Source organism: Taudactylus pleione, unplaced genomic scaffold (assembly GCF_031769625.1).
Source record: "Taudactylus pleione unplaced genomic scaffold, aTauple2 ptg000018l, whole genome shotgun sequence".
Lineage (NCBI taxonomy): Eukaryota > Metazoa > Chordata > Amphibia > Anura > Myobatrachidae > Taudactylus > Taudactylus pleione.
In genome coordinates, this window is record NW_028284420.1 from 6,781,464 (window position 1) to 6,795,467 (window position 14,004).

General features: G+C 42.2%; 1 protein-coding gene across 1 annotated transcript in view; it reads left to right on the top strand.

Annotated features, from left to right (window-relative positions):
- Positions 1-14,004, top strand: part of KCNH4 (potassium voltage-gated channel subfamily H member 4) — a 198,530-nt gene that overhangs the window by 163,719 nt on the left and 20,807 nt on the right. The window contains exons 10-13 of the mRNA XM_088442465.1: positions 4,901-5,150; positions 5,786-6,000; positions 6,284-6,322; positions 9,223-9,590. Coding sequence (XP_088298591.1) covers positions 4,901-5,150; positions 5,786-6,000; positions 6,284-6,322; positions 9,223-9,590 — 872 coding nt within the window. The remainder of the gene's footprint in view (positions 1-4,900; positions 5,151-5,785; positions 6,001-6,283; positions 6,323-9,222; positions 9,591-14,004) is intronic.

Sequence of the window (14,004 nt, forward strand, 5' to 3'; positions counted from 1 at the left end):
CTTCCCGACTGTCATATCCCGGCAAGGGTGAAATGCCGGGCATCTAGATGTAGACGCCCGCATTTCCCCGATGCCGGGAGACCGGCGCCCGGCATCCCGATCGTAGTGATCCCGGGCGCCGCGACTGGTCAGCCGCGGGGGGGAGGGTTAGGTTTAGGGCTCCCGGGGGGGACTTAGGGTTAGGCACCCCCCTGGAGGGTTAGGGTTAGGCTAGGGGGAGGGAGGGTTAGGGTTAGGCACCCCTGTGGTGGACCTAGGGTTAGGCACCCCCCCGGGGGACTTAGGTTTAGGCAGCGGGGAAGAGGGTGGTTAGGGTTAGGCACTTGGGGGGGAAGTTAGGGTTAGGCACCCCTAAGGAGGGTTAGGGTTAGGGGGGTTAGGTTAGTAGATACTCATCTATCCACGATCGGGATTTCCAGCGCTGTCGGGCTTCCGCTGCTCGGAACTGCTGATGTCGGCCTGCCGCTGACGGGAAGCGGCCGGCGGTATTTCATACCCATTCCCTATTGTGAGTCCCCACCAGCCAGGCTGTGAGGTCTGAACCCAAGTTTTTATACTCTTTCAGACCGTCCACAAGTACCGTAACTATCATTTCCCTGTGGTGAGTGCTATCTTTTATATCTTCTATCCCAGTGTACTGGGTGATAGCCTGCAGAGCCCGATCGCAATAATCTTCTGCAGTTTCACTCTCTTTCTGTTTAATGGTGAAAATTTTGTTCCAGTTAACTACTACTGGAAAATATATACCCAATTGAGTTACAATGCGGGAAATGTTACTTTGGTTTACTTGGTCTGTTAAGGGAACGTCACCATCCAATACACAATCTGTGATAAATTTTGTCACGTCGGTATTGCGTGGCAGACAGGCCCTTAACACCACACGCCAATCTTTATTAGTGGGTTCATGTGAACTACCCAAATTTCTCAAAAATCTTTGACATTTGGCTAATTCCTTTTTGGGATCGGGGAAATCATTTATGATGGAATTTAGTTCTGCTCTTGTCCAAGGACAATGCATTACTACTTCCCTCGTGGGCACTACACCGTTTGCGTCTGCATTTCCATTTGGAACAGTTATTGTCCGAATGGGATGCAGACCAGTAGCGCTGCTACCTTTGACCTGGTTACCTGGCTGGGGGTTTAGTCTGCTGCTGCTGCATATGGTATGAACAACTTCCTCTATGGGTGCAGAGGACACTAACACTTCCCTTGCTGTTACCGATGGAGATGGCGGCACCACTCGTGATTGTGGTGATGCAGCATCTATCATCTGCACAGCATGGGAAATGGCAGACATTACAATAGGCTCATCATCCGCATCATGAACATTTCCTTTATAGTTGCTGAAGAGAGGGTACAAGTTGCTTGTTAAATTTTTATGGGTATTTTTGGTAACTGTACTTGCACCTCCATCCACATAAGGTGGGGGAGGTGAGCGTGAACTCTCCACAACGCTACCTTGCCGCACGTGCGTGCCTTTTTGCGGCTCGCCCGTATTGCAATTCAGCATCGCGGATGTATTTTCTGGCAATGTGCTCATGACGCTAGTTTGCGTCGTTTGCACATTGTTAAGCCATGCATCCCGGTCATGCTGCCACAGTTTTAAACATTCAAAATATTTAACCTTTTTCTCTCGGGAGCGCATCAAACTGATGTGATCCCGGACATTGTCTAACACATTTTTATCAAAACTACCAATTCTGGGAAATGGTCTAACACTCTTCTTCATCATATTAAACCATATTAAACCATAAATCACAATACCTTATTGCATAAGTACCGTACTTGGTATGCCTCCATTAGCAGCACATCATTGCCTAACATCTCTACTGTTTGCGTGGCTCCCATTCTGAGACAACTCCTACGCTTTTCAATAAAGATTTAAACCGGTGAAAAACAATCAAGACACTTTCACTTACCTGTGGACGTTTTAAGTCGGCGGCGCCCACACACCTGGATAAGATTTGAAAAAGGCAACTTCCACACCCAGATATTATTTAGTAAGGCAACTTCCACACCTATGAGAGTTTATATGTCGGCTACTCTCACGCACCTCTCTACAACAAAGACAACATGTACACCTGCTACTGTGTATAGAACGGTAAAGCTGCTTACCGAGCGGCTAGACTAACCCTTGCACCTAGCCCTTAAGGATCATACGATACCCTTAACTTTGTTCAACAAATATTCACTGTTACACACTTTTTTCCTGCGCAGAAAAATACACGTTAACCCAGATATTGGTAATAGAAAAGAAACGTAAACCTCAATGGCTTTGTTCAAACACGTGGCAGCACAACCGGAAGTACATATACGCTATTGTGCCACAAGTCGCATACACAGTAATGCAACTACCACATAACCGTATAATGGCTTTTTAACTGCGTAAACAAAAGTGCGTCTTTGCTATGCGCAAACCTGCGACTTAGCCGTGAACTCAGTACTGCGACACCCCTTTAAACGTAAGGTTCTATCAACAGAGGAAAACAAACTTTTTCCTCTCTTGTCCCTGGATTCTAGTCAGCTTCCTTGATTCACACGGAGATGGATAGCGATCTTTCAGCACAAAGCGGTTGCAGGCAAACCCTGCATGTGGCCACTCCACCCTTTGCTGAAATATTGATGGCCGTATATACCGTGTGAGCAGGTAAGTGACTTCACTACGAGCCCCCAACTAACAATACTGGATCAGAACCTCTATACACACCTTCCTATACCTTCTAATGTCCTGCCTATACCTTCTGAGGATGACGCTAATTTGCGTACGCAGTCATACCATAAATAAAGACTTAGACGTGGAATCTGTGGTTCCAAAGCACAAGTGTTATTCAGGTAAAAGTTCAGACAGTTACACGCAATTGATCTAGACACAATTTAGGCGCACAAGGAAATTATACAGACCCAAGTACAGTATACATACACAGCGGTTCCGGACCCAGAGATATGCATCAGCAAGAGACCCCTAGTCATACAGCGTTCAGCACGAAGACTAAGAACCAGCATTTTTGCACACATATTTATACCCCCCCAGAATAAACAGGACAATAGAGAAGTTTGTTGCTGATGTAATTGGTTCCCAGGGGAGAAGCATCTGTTACAGCACATTTAACAGGCTGGTTCAAATAGACTCTCCCTGCCTCTAACAGCTGGGGATCTTTCTCTTCACGCCCCCTGCAACATCCTAACAGTTGTTCCTGAAATATACATTTTGTTGCTTGTAGGTTCTATGATCCATAACTCGAGTTTGCATGATGCGACCTTCCCACCGATAACACCGGAATACTGTAAAAAGAATACACATCAGTACAAGACCAAACATGACTTGTTTAGCATGTATAATACCTTAGTTATCAAATCTCTTTATTTCTCAGCATTTAAACTAACTGAACCAACTTAAATCATACACTTTAAAGCTTATTGAACCTTATGTGTGAATATGTAATGTGTGGGTATTGAGGGTTTGATATAAGGACGCTAGTTAACTTGGGGCAGATGCGTGCGCATAAATCTAATAAAACAGCGGTTTCATACAAAGTCCTATGCATTCGCTAATATGCGACTAGTTAACAGCGCAATTGTGCGTATTAATGTGTGTATGAGAAATGGTGACAAATGCAATTGCATGGTGCTAATAGTATCATCGCCACATGTACTAAAATGTGAGTTTATCTAAAATGGCGCTTAGGCAACCATTCGCAAAATGGCGTCTTGCGATCTCATTTCCAAGATGGCGTCTTGCGGCCAATCGCAAGATGGCGTCGTCGCGATTAAATTTTAAACTGAACTTGTCTCAGCCAATTATTCAGCTTCGACAATGGTCAGAGTACATTATGAGTGTATTTGTATAACATGCTTACCATGCTGACCCCAATACAGATGCATATGGCGGATCACTTGTGGGTGCAAAATAGTAACTGAGGATAATGGTAATCAGTGTCACTTCTGATTGTCTGAATGTGTCTGACTTCCTCCAACTTATACTAATACTACAATGTGTAGGCAATGTGATCTATTGGCATTATTACAGTGATATTAGTAATTGCTCCACAAAATAAACCATATTTCTTTTTGATCTTTTGAGGGGGAAGACAAAAAATAGGTGTACTGATTTAAACATAAAAACTTTAACTTTGTCAATGCATTTTGATCTTTGACATGTCTTTTTACGTTATTAATTAATTACACTGCCCTGACATGTACTATATTGTCTACTACATTTATATGACCATTATTAGGGCTGTATGAGAGTCCAAGGCATAAATCTGAAGAGGGCACAGAGAATTCATATTTTAGGTTAATTTGGTTACAATTAAGGGCTAAGGGGTGTCAAATTTCATTTTTGCCCCAGGAGCTGAAGTTGGTAGTTGTGTGTATTTCTAGCTGTTACTACTACCACTGGGAAAGCAGGTCTCCTGGTGTAATACAGGCGCATATACTACTGTTGTCTCCATGTGTAAACAGAGCATATGCTACTCTTCTAAAGATAGAAGTATCTTACGTATATGACCAGCTCTGCAAGCTAAGCAGTCGATTAAAGCATGAGCCCCAATGTGTTTTCTCATCACCCAACTGTTCTATTCCAGCTCCAGAAGTCCAAGTAATTTGGTTTGAGGTCCAAAAGGCACAAACTATCAAAATGAGCCTCATCTGTGAAGTGCTGTAGTGTGCAGAATATGTGTGTGTTACATAAATAATTCGTAATAAATAAATAAATAATTATGTCACAGCATTGGGCATACTGCTGGGTGATTAAAGCTGAGTCAAGCAGCCAGATCTGCCCATGTAGGACAATCTTGGACAAAGGGTGATACATTAACATTTGAGGCTATAATGATTTGAGGCTATAGAGCAGCTGAAGTCTTCACACCATACATAATCAGCTTTTTTTTCCCTTTTCCAGCTGCTAAAAGATTTTCCAGATGAGTTACGTGCGGATATAGCGATGCATCTCAACAAGGACATTCTGCAGCTTCCAGTTTTTGAGCCTGCGAGCCGTGGGTGCCTACGGGCCCTCTCCCTGCATATCAAGACTTCCTTTTGTGCCCCTGGAGAGTACCTATTACGGCAGGGAGATGCTCTGCAGGCCAACTACTTTGTATGTTCAGGATCTCTGGAAGTCTTGAAGGACACTATGGTGCTGGCCATTCTTGGTGAGAATTCATAGTTAGGAGAAGGTATAGGAATGAATGGTCAAGAAACAAAGCCAGTAGACATATGTATTATAGCTAATAGCCAATGTTTATTGTTTCTGAACACTACCAGCACAATCATAAGCACTAACACACAACCTACACTATAGTGTCCACTGACCGTAGAAAGGGATGGGACAAAGCCCATTATATGGATGCTTCCTTTGTGTGTAGAGGAGGAGTGCACTTTAACTCTGTAGTATATTGAGACATTTATTTGGCATATTTTGTACTATTAGAGTAGATATATTTATAAATAGTACACAGAGCTTTACGTGAGCCTATTTAGTCATGCACATCAGTCCCTGTCCCAGCAGAGCTGACAATCCTATATTCCCTACCGCATGGACACACACCCACTAGTGTTAATTCTGTCAGAAGCCATTTAACTTCCAAGTATTATCTTTGTAGTCTGACCTGTGGGAGGAATCCAGATCACTCTGAGGAATTGCATACAAACTCAGGAAAACATACATTTCATACAGACATGGCCTTGTTTGGAATGGAACCTTTGACCCCAGTGCTGTGAGGCAGCCATGCTAACATAGGTCCACTGTGTAACATTTATTCCCTTTTCTACCATGCGTTCTCTGCAGGGAAGGGTGATCTAATTGGTGCTGACATCTCCAGCAAGGAACAGGTGATAAAAACCAATGCTGATGTGAAAGCTTTGACATACTGTGATCTTCAGTATCTCAGTCTACGAGGACTACTGGAGGTGCTGGAACTGTACCCAGAATATTCCAACAAATTTATGGCAGACATCCACCACGACTTGACGTTTAACTTGCGTGAAGGCAGCGAGACGGACGTAAGATATTGTAGCATAGCAACTGCATTCTAAAACAGACAACTGCAACTAGTTAAACATAAATAGGGCACAATTTTGGTTGTCTGTTTACCAAACCTTTATTTAAGTTCACAATGCTGCAACAAGTCAAAATCAACATTATCTTAAACTATGACTACTATGCTATAAGGAATGGATATCTATATCCCTGCTATAATACTATGTTGACTTTTCTATTTATTTAATATTATTATGAATAGGTTTGGTCTGTTATACTTTTGTAATTGTTTTTGTCCACTTTTAGGGCTGCTACAGGTTTTGCCGATCTCCACGACTATCACAGGTGATGCATTTAGTCTCTTTGTTGACTCTCATTTTCTCTAGTGTTGTATATCTTGCTATGAAAATATAGCAGGCTACATGTTTAGAGCCAGTTGTTTGAGGTACAGTATGTATGTAAATTGTTTTTTTTATTTTTTTTTTAATTCAGTAATTTTTCTAAAAAAATTTTTCATTATACAAACAAGAAAAAATTAAGACAGAAAAACAAAACAAAACAAATATAAACATGACAGGCAGTACAAGTTATATGCTCCATTTAAATGATTTTGCGTCGGTATAAAAAAAGAATAACCCTCTTCGACATGTACAGGATATAACCTCCTAACACAATAAAGGAGTATACACGAATTCAAAGGCGCCATTCAGGCCCATAAATCTTGAGAACAAAAATACTTAGTATATTTCAATATTTTGCTACACCTCCTCTAGCAGTATAATCATCAAACCAACCGCATTGCTCATAAACAAATATTTACCAAAATATCAAAACAAATAAAATAATACTCCCAAAACAAACCTCCCCATAACCCCCCACCCTGTATAATCTAACCCCAACCTAGGCATACTTGGATCCCCTAACCCCCAGCCCACCACTAACTATTCTAAGTTACTTCGATCACTAACCCTCCCATACCCCAAATAGAGGATATAAACACAAAATAAATGACCCTAGGCTGGTAAAAAACCAAACCCGCCCTCCCACAGCATCTATAAATTAGAGTACAATCCAGAAGAATATTGTTAAAGTAATACAGGCTCACATATAACACAGAATATACAAATTAACAGTAACTAGACACAGTAACTCGCTGGAAGACATTAGTCCGGCCAGGTCACAAACCCTAGAAACAAAACACTTAAAATGATAGTTCCATCTTGACTCATACGAGGATAAACAGGAGAAGAACCATCATACTCGAACGACAAATCCCAAAATCTCGGCACACATAGTAAGGATAAAAAATGAATCCACAGGAGTACAGCGGCAACATCGGAGCACCCAGAAATTAAATTACAAATAAACTCAGGATCAAGCTCATTCAATGGAGAGGAGAAATAGAGGACGGAATTAGTCCCAGAAGCTGTGAGGACTGTAGATTCAGGATTCGCCCGTATAACTTGCTCAGGTTCAAGCATATCCAATGGAGAAGAGAAATAGAGGACGGAATCAGTCGCAGAGGCTGTGAGAACTGTAGATTCAGGATTTGGCTGTATAACTCGGTCAGGTTCCAGCATATCCAATGGAGAGGAAAAATCCAGAACAGAAACAATCCCAAAAGCTGTGAGGACTGTAGATTCAGGATTTGGCTGTATAACTCGGTCAGGTTCCAGCATATCCAATGGAGAGGAAAAATCCAAGACAGAAACATCCCAAAAGCTGTGAGGACTGTAGATTCAGGATTTGGCTGTATAACTTGCTCAGGTTCAAGCATATCCAATTGAAAAGAGAGAGGACGGATTTAGGGCCTGATTCAGACCCACTCGCGAGCGCATAGCGCTCGCAAGTGGGTTGATGGTTGGCCAGTGCGCACGCATGGCGTGCACAATGCACGTGCGTGTGCCCTGGAGTGAGTGAGAACTTCACTCACTCCGGGACTCACTACAAAATGGGGCGGCTGTCGATGTTGATCGACAGCTCACCCCGTTTTGTAGGCGGGGAGGGGGGGTGGCTGGACAAACATAGGCGTTTCTGAAGGAACGCCTGCCATTTGTGGGTGGCCCTACTGACATCATTCGTGATGTCAGTAGTGAACTCCCTGCTCTATTAGAGCAGGCAGTTCACTCGGGCTTGCGGGAACCGAGACCCTACCACAAGGATCTCGTCGCAAGCCCGATGGTCGCTATAATCGCGACCATCGCTAGGCCGCTCACAAAAGCTGGGGGTGAGCGGCATGTAGGCGGAATTGTTTTAAAAGAAAATCCGCCCTGATTCAGAGCGAACGCTCGCAAATAGCGAGCGCCTCTGAATCAAGCCCCTAGTCTCAGAAATATTTCAACACAGGAGATGGCAAAGAGCAGTCTAGCAACTATAGAGCAGGATAGGCAAACTTGAAAGCAGGAGTACAATGCCTTACTTAGAGGAGGAGTTCCAGCCAGCCAGCACCAGGGAGTAACTGTAGAGTATAGCAAATAAGCCAGCTGGTACAACAGGCACCCCACCAGGGAAACCAGGCACCAGGAAGGCAAAATAACAGGAGAAATCAAATACCGGACACTAGTCACACCATACAGCCAGCAGCTTCCAGCTTTGCAAAGCCGGATCCAAGATGGCCACCGTCAGAGTGTATCATCCGGGACAGACACCGTAGCCCAGTATGGAGATAGTCGCTAGACCCAGGAGCCAGTGCACTGCAATTGGAGAAGGGACAGAAGTGTCACCTCCTGGTAAAGTCCCTCGGATGAACAGCCCAGCTTGCAAGCAGCGCTGGATCAGGACACCGGAGGATGCAACCGTCCACGTGGGAGACAGGAGAAGCACCAGACACCCACAGCTCCTCAGAAAGTAACAGGTGAGTCCCGGGTTCTAGGTCCAGGAGGGGAAGATCTACAGCCACCAAGCGGGGAAGACTAAAGTCTGGGGTATCGCTCCTTCAGGATGAACAGCAGGATTTTCAGCGGGAGAGCAGGTAAATTAGCTCCTACACCAGCCATTCCAGGCCACGCCCCCATGTATGTAAATTGTTAGCACATTTGGATGAGCAGATTGATATATTCCCTGCTGTATAAGCAGATCAAAATTTAAAATGTATCATTCTCATCAATCATTACTTCAACAATTATTATTTGGGAACCCATGGATATACTAATTTTGTGCCTTTTTGATCTAAATGGACAGTTGTGAGATCAGCTTCCGACTTAGAGAATTGCATCATCTAAGTGATTTGTTGATTTATTTTTCAGCCACGTCCGGAATCTGGTACCACACCTGATAAAAAGTTGGCATCAATACTAGAAGACAATGATGAAGCAGATGACTTTTTCCATCATTCTCCTGCTACCATGACACGAAGGAAACTCATGCTGCCAAACCTTAATAGTCCTGTGCGCCGTGGCTCCTTGAGCAGCCTCCTTGGAGATGATTTGAGGCAATTCTCTGCCTTCCGTCGTAACTGCCGATCTCCAATCCGTAACAGCCATTGCCGAAGCCCCTCACCTCAGTGTCGCAATACAGAAAAGGTGCCTGATGCAGGCTGTGTTGGGTCACGAAAGCCAGCCAAGCTTCTCATTCCATCTCTCAACACATATGGACCACCGGATCTCAGCCCTCGGTGAGTTTAGCGTTTCCATTTTGTTGTCTTGAATTTTCAATATTTTGCTTGATACATTTGAAATAGTACACAGCGATATGTCAATGAATCAGTGATCATAGAATAAAGGGATGGGCGTAGCTATAGTGGGTGCAGAAGGTGCCGTTGTTATGGGGTCCAAAGGTTTAGGGGGGCCCGGACCCAGGTCTCATAGTTGTATAAACAACCGAAGGGAAAGTACATTGGCACACATTTACATGTATCTGTAAGAGAACCCCATTTTTTTAACTAATATTCAAGTTGGGTGCTGCCATCAGACAAATATGGTACTGGATTGTTAGAAAAAGAAAGAAATAGTTTGTCTTCATATATGGCGCACATTGAACATTGAATTCACATAAAAGATAAATCTTTATTAGATATGCTTTCACTGATGTGATCCATCTCCCGCACTCCCGTTTCATCCCCACGGGCACAGCTGTGCTAATCAGTGAGCCTAGCACTATCAGAGAGTAAGCTTCTCCTTTGTGAAGTGAGCTGGGGGGTGTGGATTGAGCTCAGAGATTAGGACTGTCCCTGAAAGGCTCAGATTAAGAAGGTCTCCACACAAAGTGGAGTGTCCTGCATTATCAAGGTAGGAGCTGACTGGTCCCCCCACCCTTCTCTCCTGTCTTTACACTTATTGTAAACTGCAATTTTCTCAACACTGAAGGATATGGGGCTGTCGTGTAAGATTCAAAAGCTGCCAAAAGAGATGAAGGACTTGAAGTATAGTCATTGCAAATAAAGTGAAAAATGAAAGGCAAATAATGAACTTGGGCACTACTATGGGGCATAAGATTAATTAGGGTACTACTATGGGGCATAAGATTAATTAGGGTACTACTACGGGGCATAAGATTAATTAGGGTACTACTATGGGGCATAAGATTAATTAGGGCACTACTATGGGACATAAGATTAATTAGGGCACTACTATGGGGCATAACATTAACTAGGGCACTACTATGGGGTATAACATTAACTAGGGGACTAATATGGGTATAAAATGAGCAACAGAGAGAGGGGTCTCCTAGAATGTTCTGGCTACGCCCCTGAATAAAAGTAATGTATAAAACGCAAATATGCAGCTGCACAGAGCATTTAATTGTATACAAATGTGTCTGTCTTCTCTTCCCCTGTACAACTTTTTGCCAGCGTGCAGATCTAAGTAAAATCACAATCTGCAGCCACTAATAGAGGTTTGAGCAAAGAAAAAACACTACACCAGGGGTCCCCAAACTTGGTCCTCAAGGCACCCTAACAGTGCAGGTTTAAAGAATATCCATGGTTGTGCATAGATGGTATAATCAAACTGACTGAGGTACTAAATAAATCACCTGTGCTTAAGTATGGGTATCCTGAAAATCTGGACTGTTAGGGTGCCTTGAGGTCTGAGTTTGTACTCAGAAACCCCACCCTCTGCGTGTGCTAGTGCATATAATAAATATGAACTGGTCCAAATTAATGAAAAATAGTCAATAAATAACATAATAGCTGCAATAAATCATAAAACACCACACTAATAGGGGTACATATGCAACCAATCAGATTCTAGCTAATATCTTCTAGCAGGTGCTAGTTAAATGTTAAGTAGAATCTGATTGGTTGCTATGGGCAACATCTCCATTTCTAAAACTCTCACTTCAGTAACTATATACCCCTAATAAACAATAATTAAACTGCATATACAGGCACCGCAATAAGCAGCTTAAAGGGACGACAGATAGAGAGCATAGTCTCAATAACATGTAAACAGCAAACTGAATATAAAGTGCTATTTCCACATGAAACAAATCAGATATGGGTATATGTTAATACACAGTCCTGCACAGTCCAAAGCAGCAACTCAGCTTTCAGATCTGCCTGGAAATGTATGTGGTAGAAAGAGAGAAATAATTACTCTAAGTACAGATGCACCAATATTATCTATCATGGATGCAAGGGTGCGCGGTGCAGGGGAGACCCACACCACACACCCTGCACCATAGACGATATTGACCTGTTCATTGGTGCGCAGATATTACAGAGAAAATGGTGTGGGTGCCATTGTCCTGGAGACCCGCGTATGCGCAATAAAGTGATGCCCGGGAAAATGTCACGGGCGCCGTGTTCTCGGAGATCAGCGCATGCGCAGTAGCCTTTGGGACAGTGCAACAGTCTATTTGGCATACAGTCAGGTGCATTAATATTGGGACATTGACAGAATTTTCATATTTTGGCCTCTATTCACCACCACAATGGCTTTGAAATGAAACAAACAAGATGTGCTTTAACTGCAGACTTTCAGATTTAATTTGAGGGTAATTACATCCAAATCAGGTGAAACGTGTAGGAATTACAATGGTTTCTATAAATTCTGTCAATGTCCCAATATTTATGCACCTGACTGTATGTGCTGACAAGAGGGGGGAAGCTGCACGGAGAATGCACAGAGGCCCACTCCTCTCTTAATCTACCCTCAGCTACACCCTTCTTGTTATAGCCTTATTGTGTCCTTATATTAAATCATTAGAACATTGGAACATAAGGCAATTTGTTTTGATGATTTGGAATTTTTGCATTCAAAATTTTCTGTACTTACTTGCAGATCAGACACACACTAATGAACGCACCCTCTCCACTCTTCAAATCTCTTTCAATATGTTACACATATTAAATGTGATTTTACATGTGGGTATAAAATGAGGCTCATAAGTGCACCTAGTCCCCATCTAGTCATCAATGTCTTCAATAAGCCAATATTTTAGCCCATAGTTTCCCAAACTCCACCATTACAGTCCAGGGTTTAAGGATATCCATGCTTAAGTTCAGATGGTTAAATCAAATTACTGAGATATTAATTAAGTCACCTGTGCTCAAGCATAGATATCCCTTAAACCAGGACTGTAATGGCGGAGTTTGGGAACTTCTGTTTTAGCCAACAGATCCATGTGCATGCTTGTGTACAGTGGTTGCCTTTCATGCAAAAATTGCTTAATTAAATCATTAAATGTAATTTGCCCTGCGGGCGTACAGTTTAACTTTTGTTTATCACTCTTAGAGCAATAGTTCTAAAATGAACTATGTCATATTTTGTGATTGTATTTGTATGGTTTTCCCCAGCTTTGCAATCCTTGGGATGGAATTATATATGTGAAAAAAGTAGGAATGGCTTGAACAGTGTTTTATTTGCACTTTGGTTAAAATGTAACAATGGCTTTGCACTGTCATTTTTAGCAGGAAACTCTGTAAAATGACCCCCTGTTCACAGGTAATATAGAAGCTACTTTATATTAAAAAAAAATTATCTATGGTTGTACACTGGCACTTAAATAAAAATAGACGTTACTTTGTTTAGCAGCAGTTGGTCCCCCTCATTTCAGACCCCGATATAGGGTGATGTCAATATATATATATATAAAAAAAGGGATTATGTATTGACTGCAATACACTATTTATATTTTCATTACAAGCAAGCCCCTGAGTGCCGCTGTTTGTTTACACGTCAATGATATCTATATCTATATATATATATATATATATATATATATATATATATATATACAAAACAAAGAAGAAAGGTGTATTACTGCAAACTTTTGGGTTGATTTCCAGCATGCAAAATACATAATTATGGTCAAATACTTTTAATATGGTAATTTGCTGGGGATGCCCCCAATCACAACACTCACAAATAAATAATCAGAAGAAAGCACGTCATAATATACTCTTGCTCCTGGTTATATAAAGCACCTTCACAAAAGATAAATATTACTGGGGATGACCCCCACGGTCAAGTACTCACAAGACACAGGAATAATTATAGGCACATCTGGTGGGTCTTCTGTTGTCCTCAAATTACTCTTTTCCCTCCTTATTGTGGTGAAACTTCCTCGTTTAAAACTCCCCACCAATTATGGAGTACAACAGTCAGGAGAAAGGTTCATAGCTCTTTAATTCCAAAACAACAAATTCCATAAATACAGTAAGGTGCATAAATATTGGGACATTGACAGAATTTTCATATTTTGGCCTCTATTCACCACCACAATGGCTTTGAAATGAAACAAACAAGATGTTCTTTAACTGCAGACTTTCAGATTTAATTTGAGGGTAATTACATCCAAATCAGGTGAACAGTGTAGGAATTACAACGGTTTATATATGTGCCTCCCACTTTTTAAGGGGCCAAAAGTTATAGGACTATCAACTCAAAAGCTATTTCATGGACAGGTGTGGGCTATTCCCTCGTTATTTCATTATCAATTAAGCAGGTAAAAGGTCTGGAGTTGATTCTAGGTGTGACATTTGCATTTGGAATCAGTTGCTGCCGACTCTCAATATAAGATCCAAAGAGCTGTCACTATCAGTGAAGCAAGCCATCATTAGGCTGAAAAATCAAAACAAACCCATC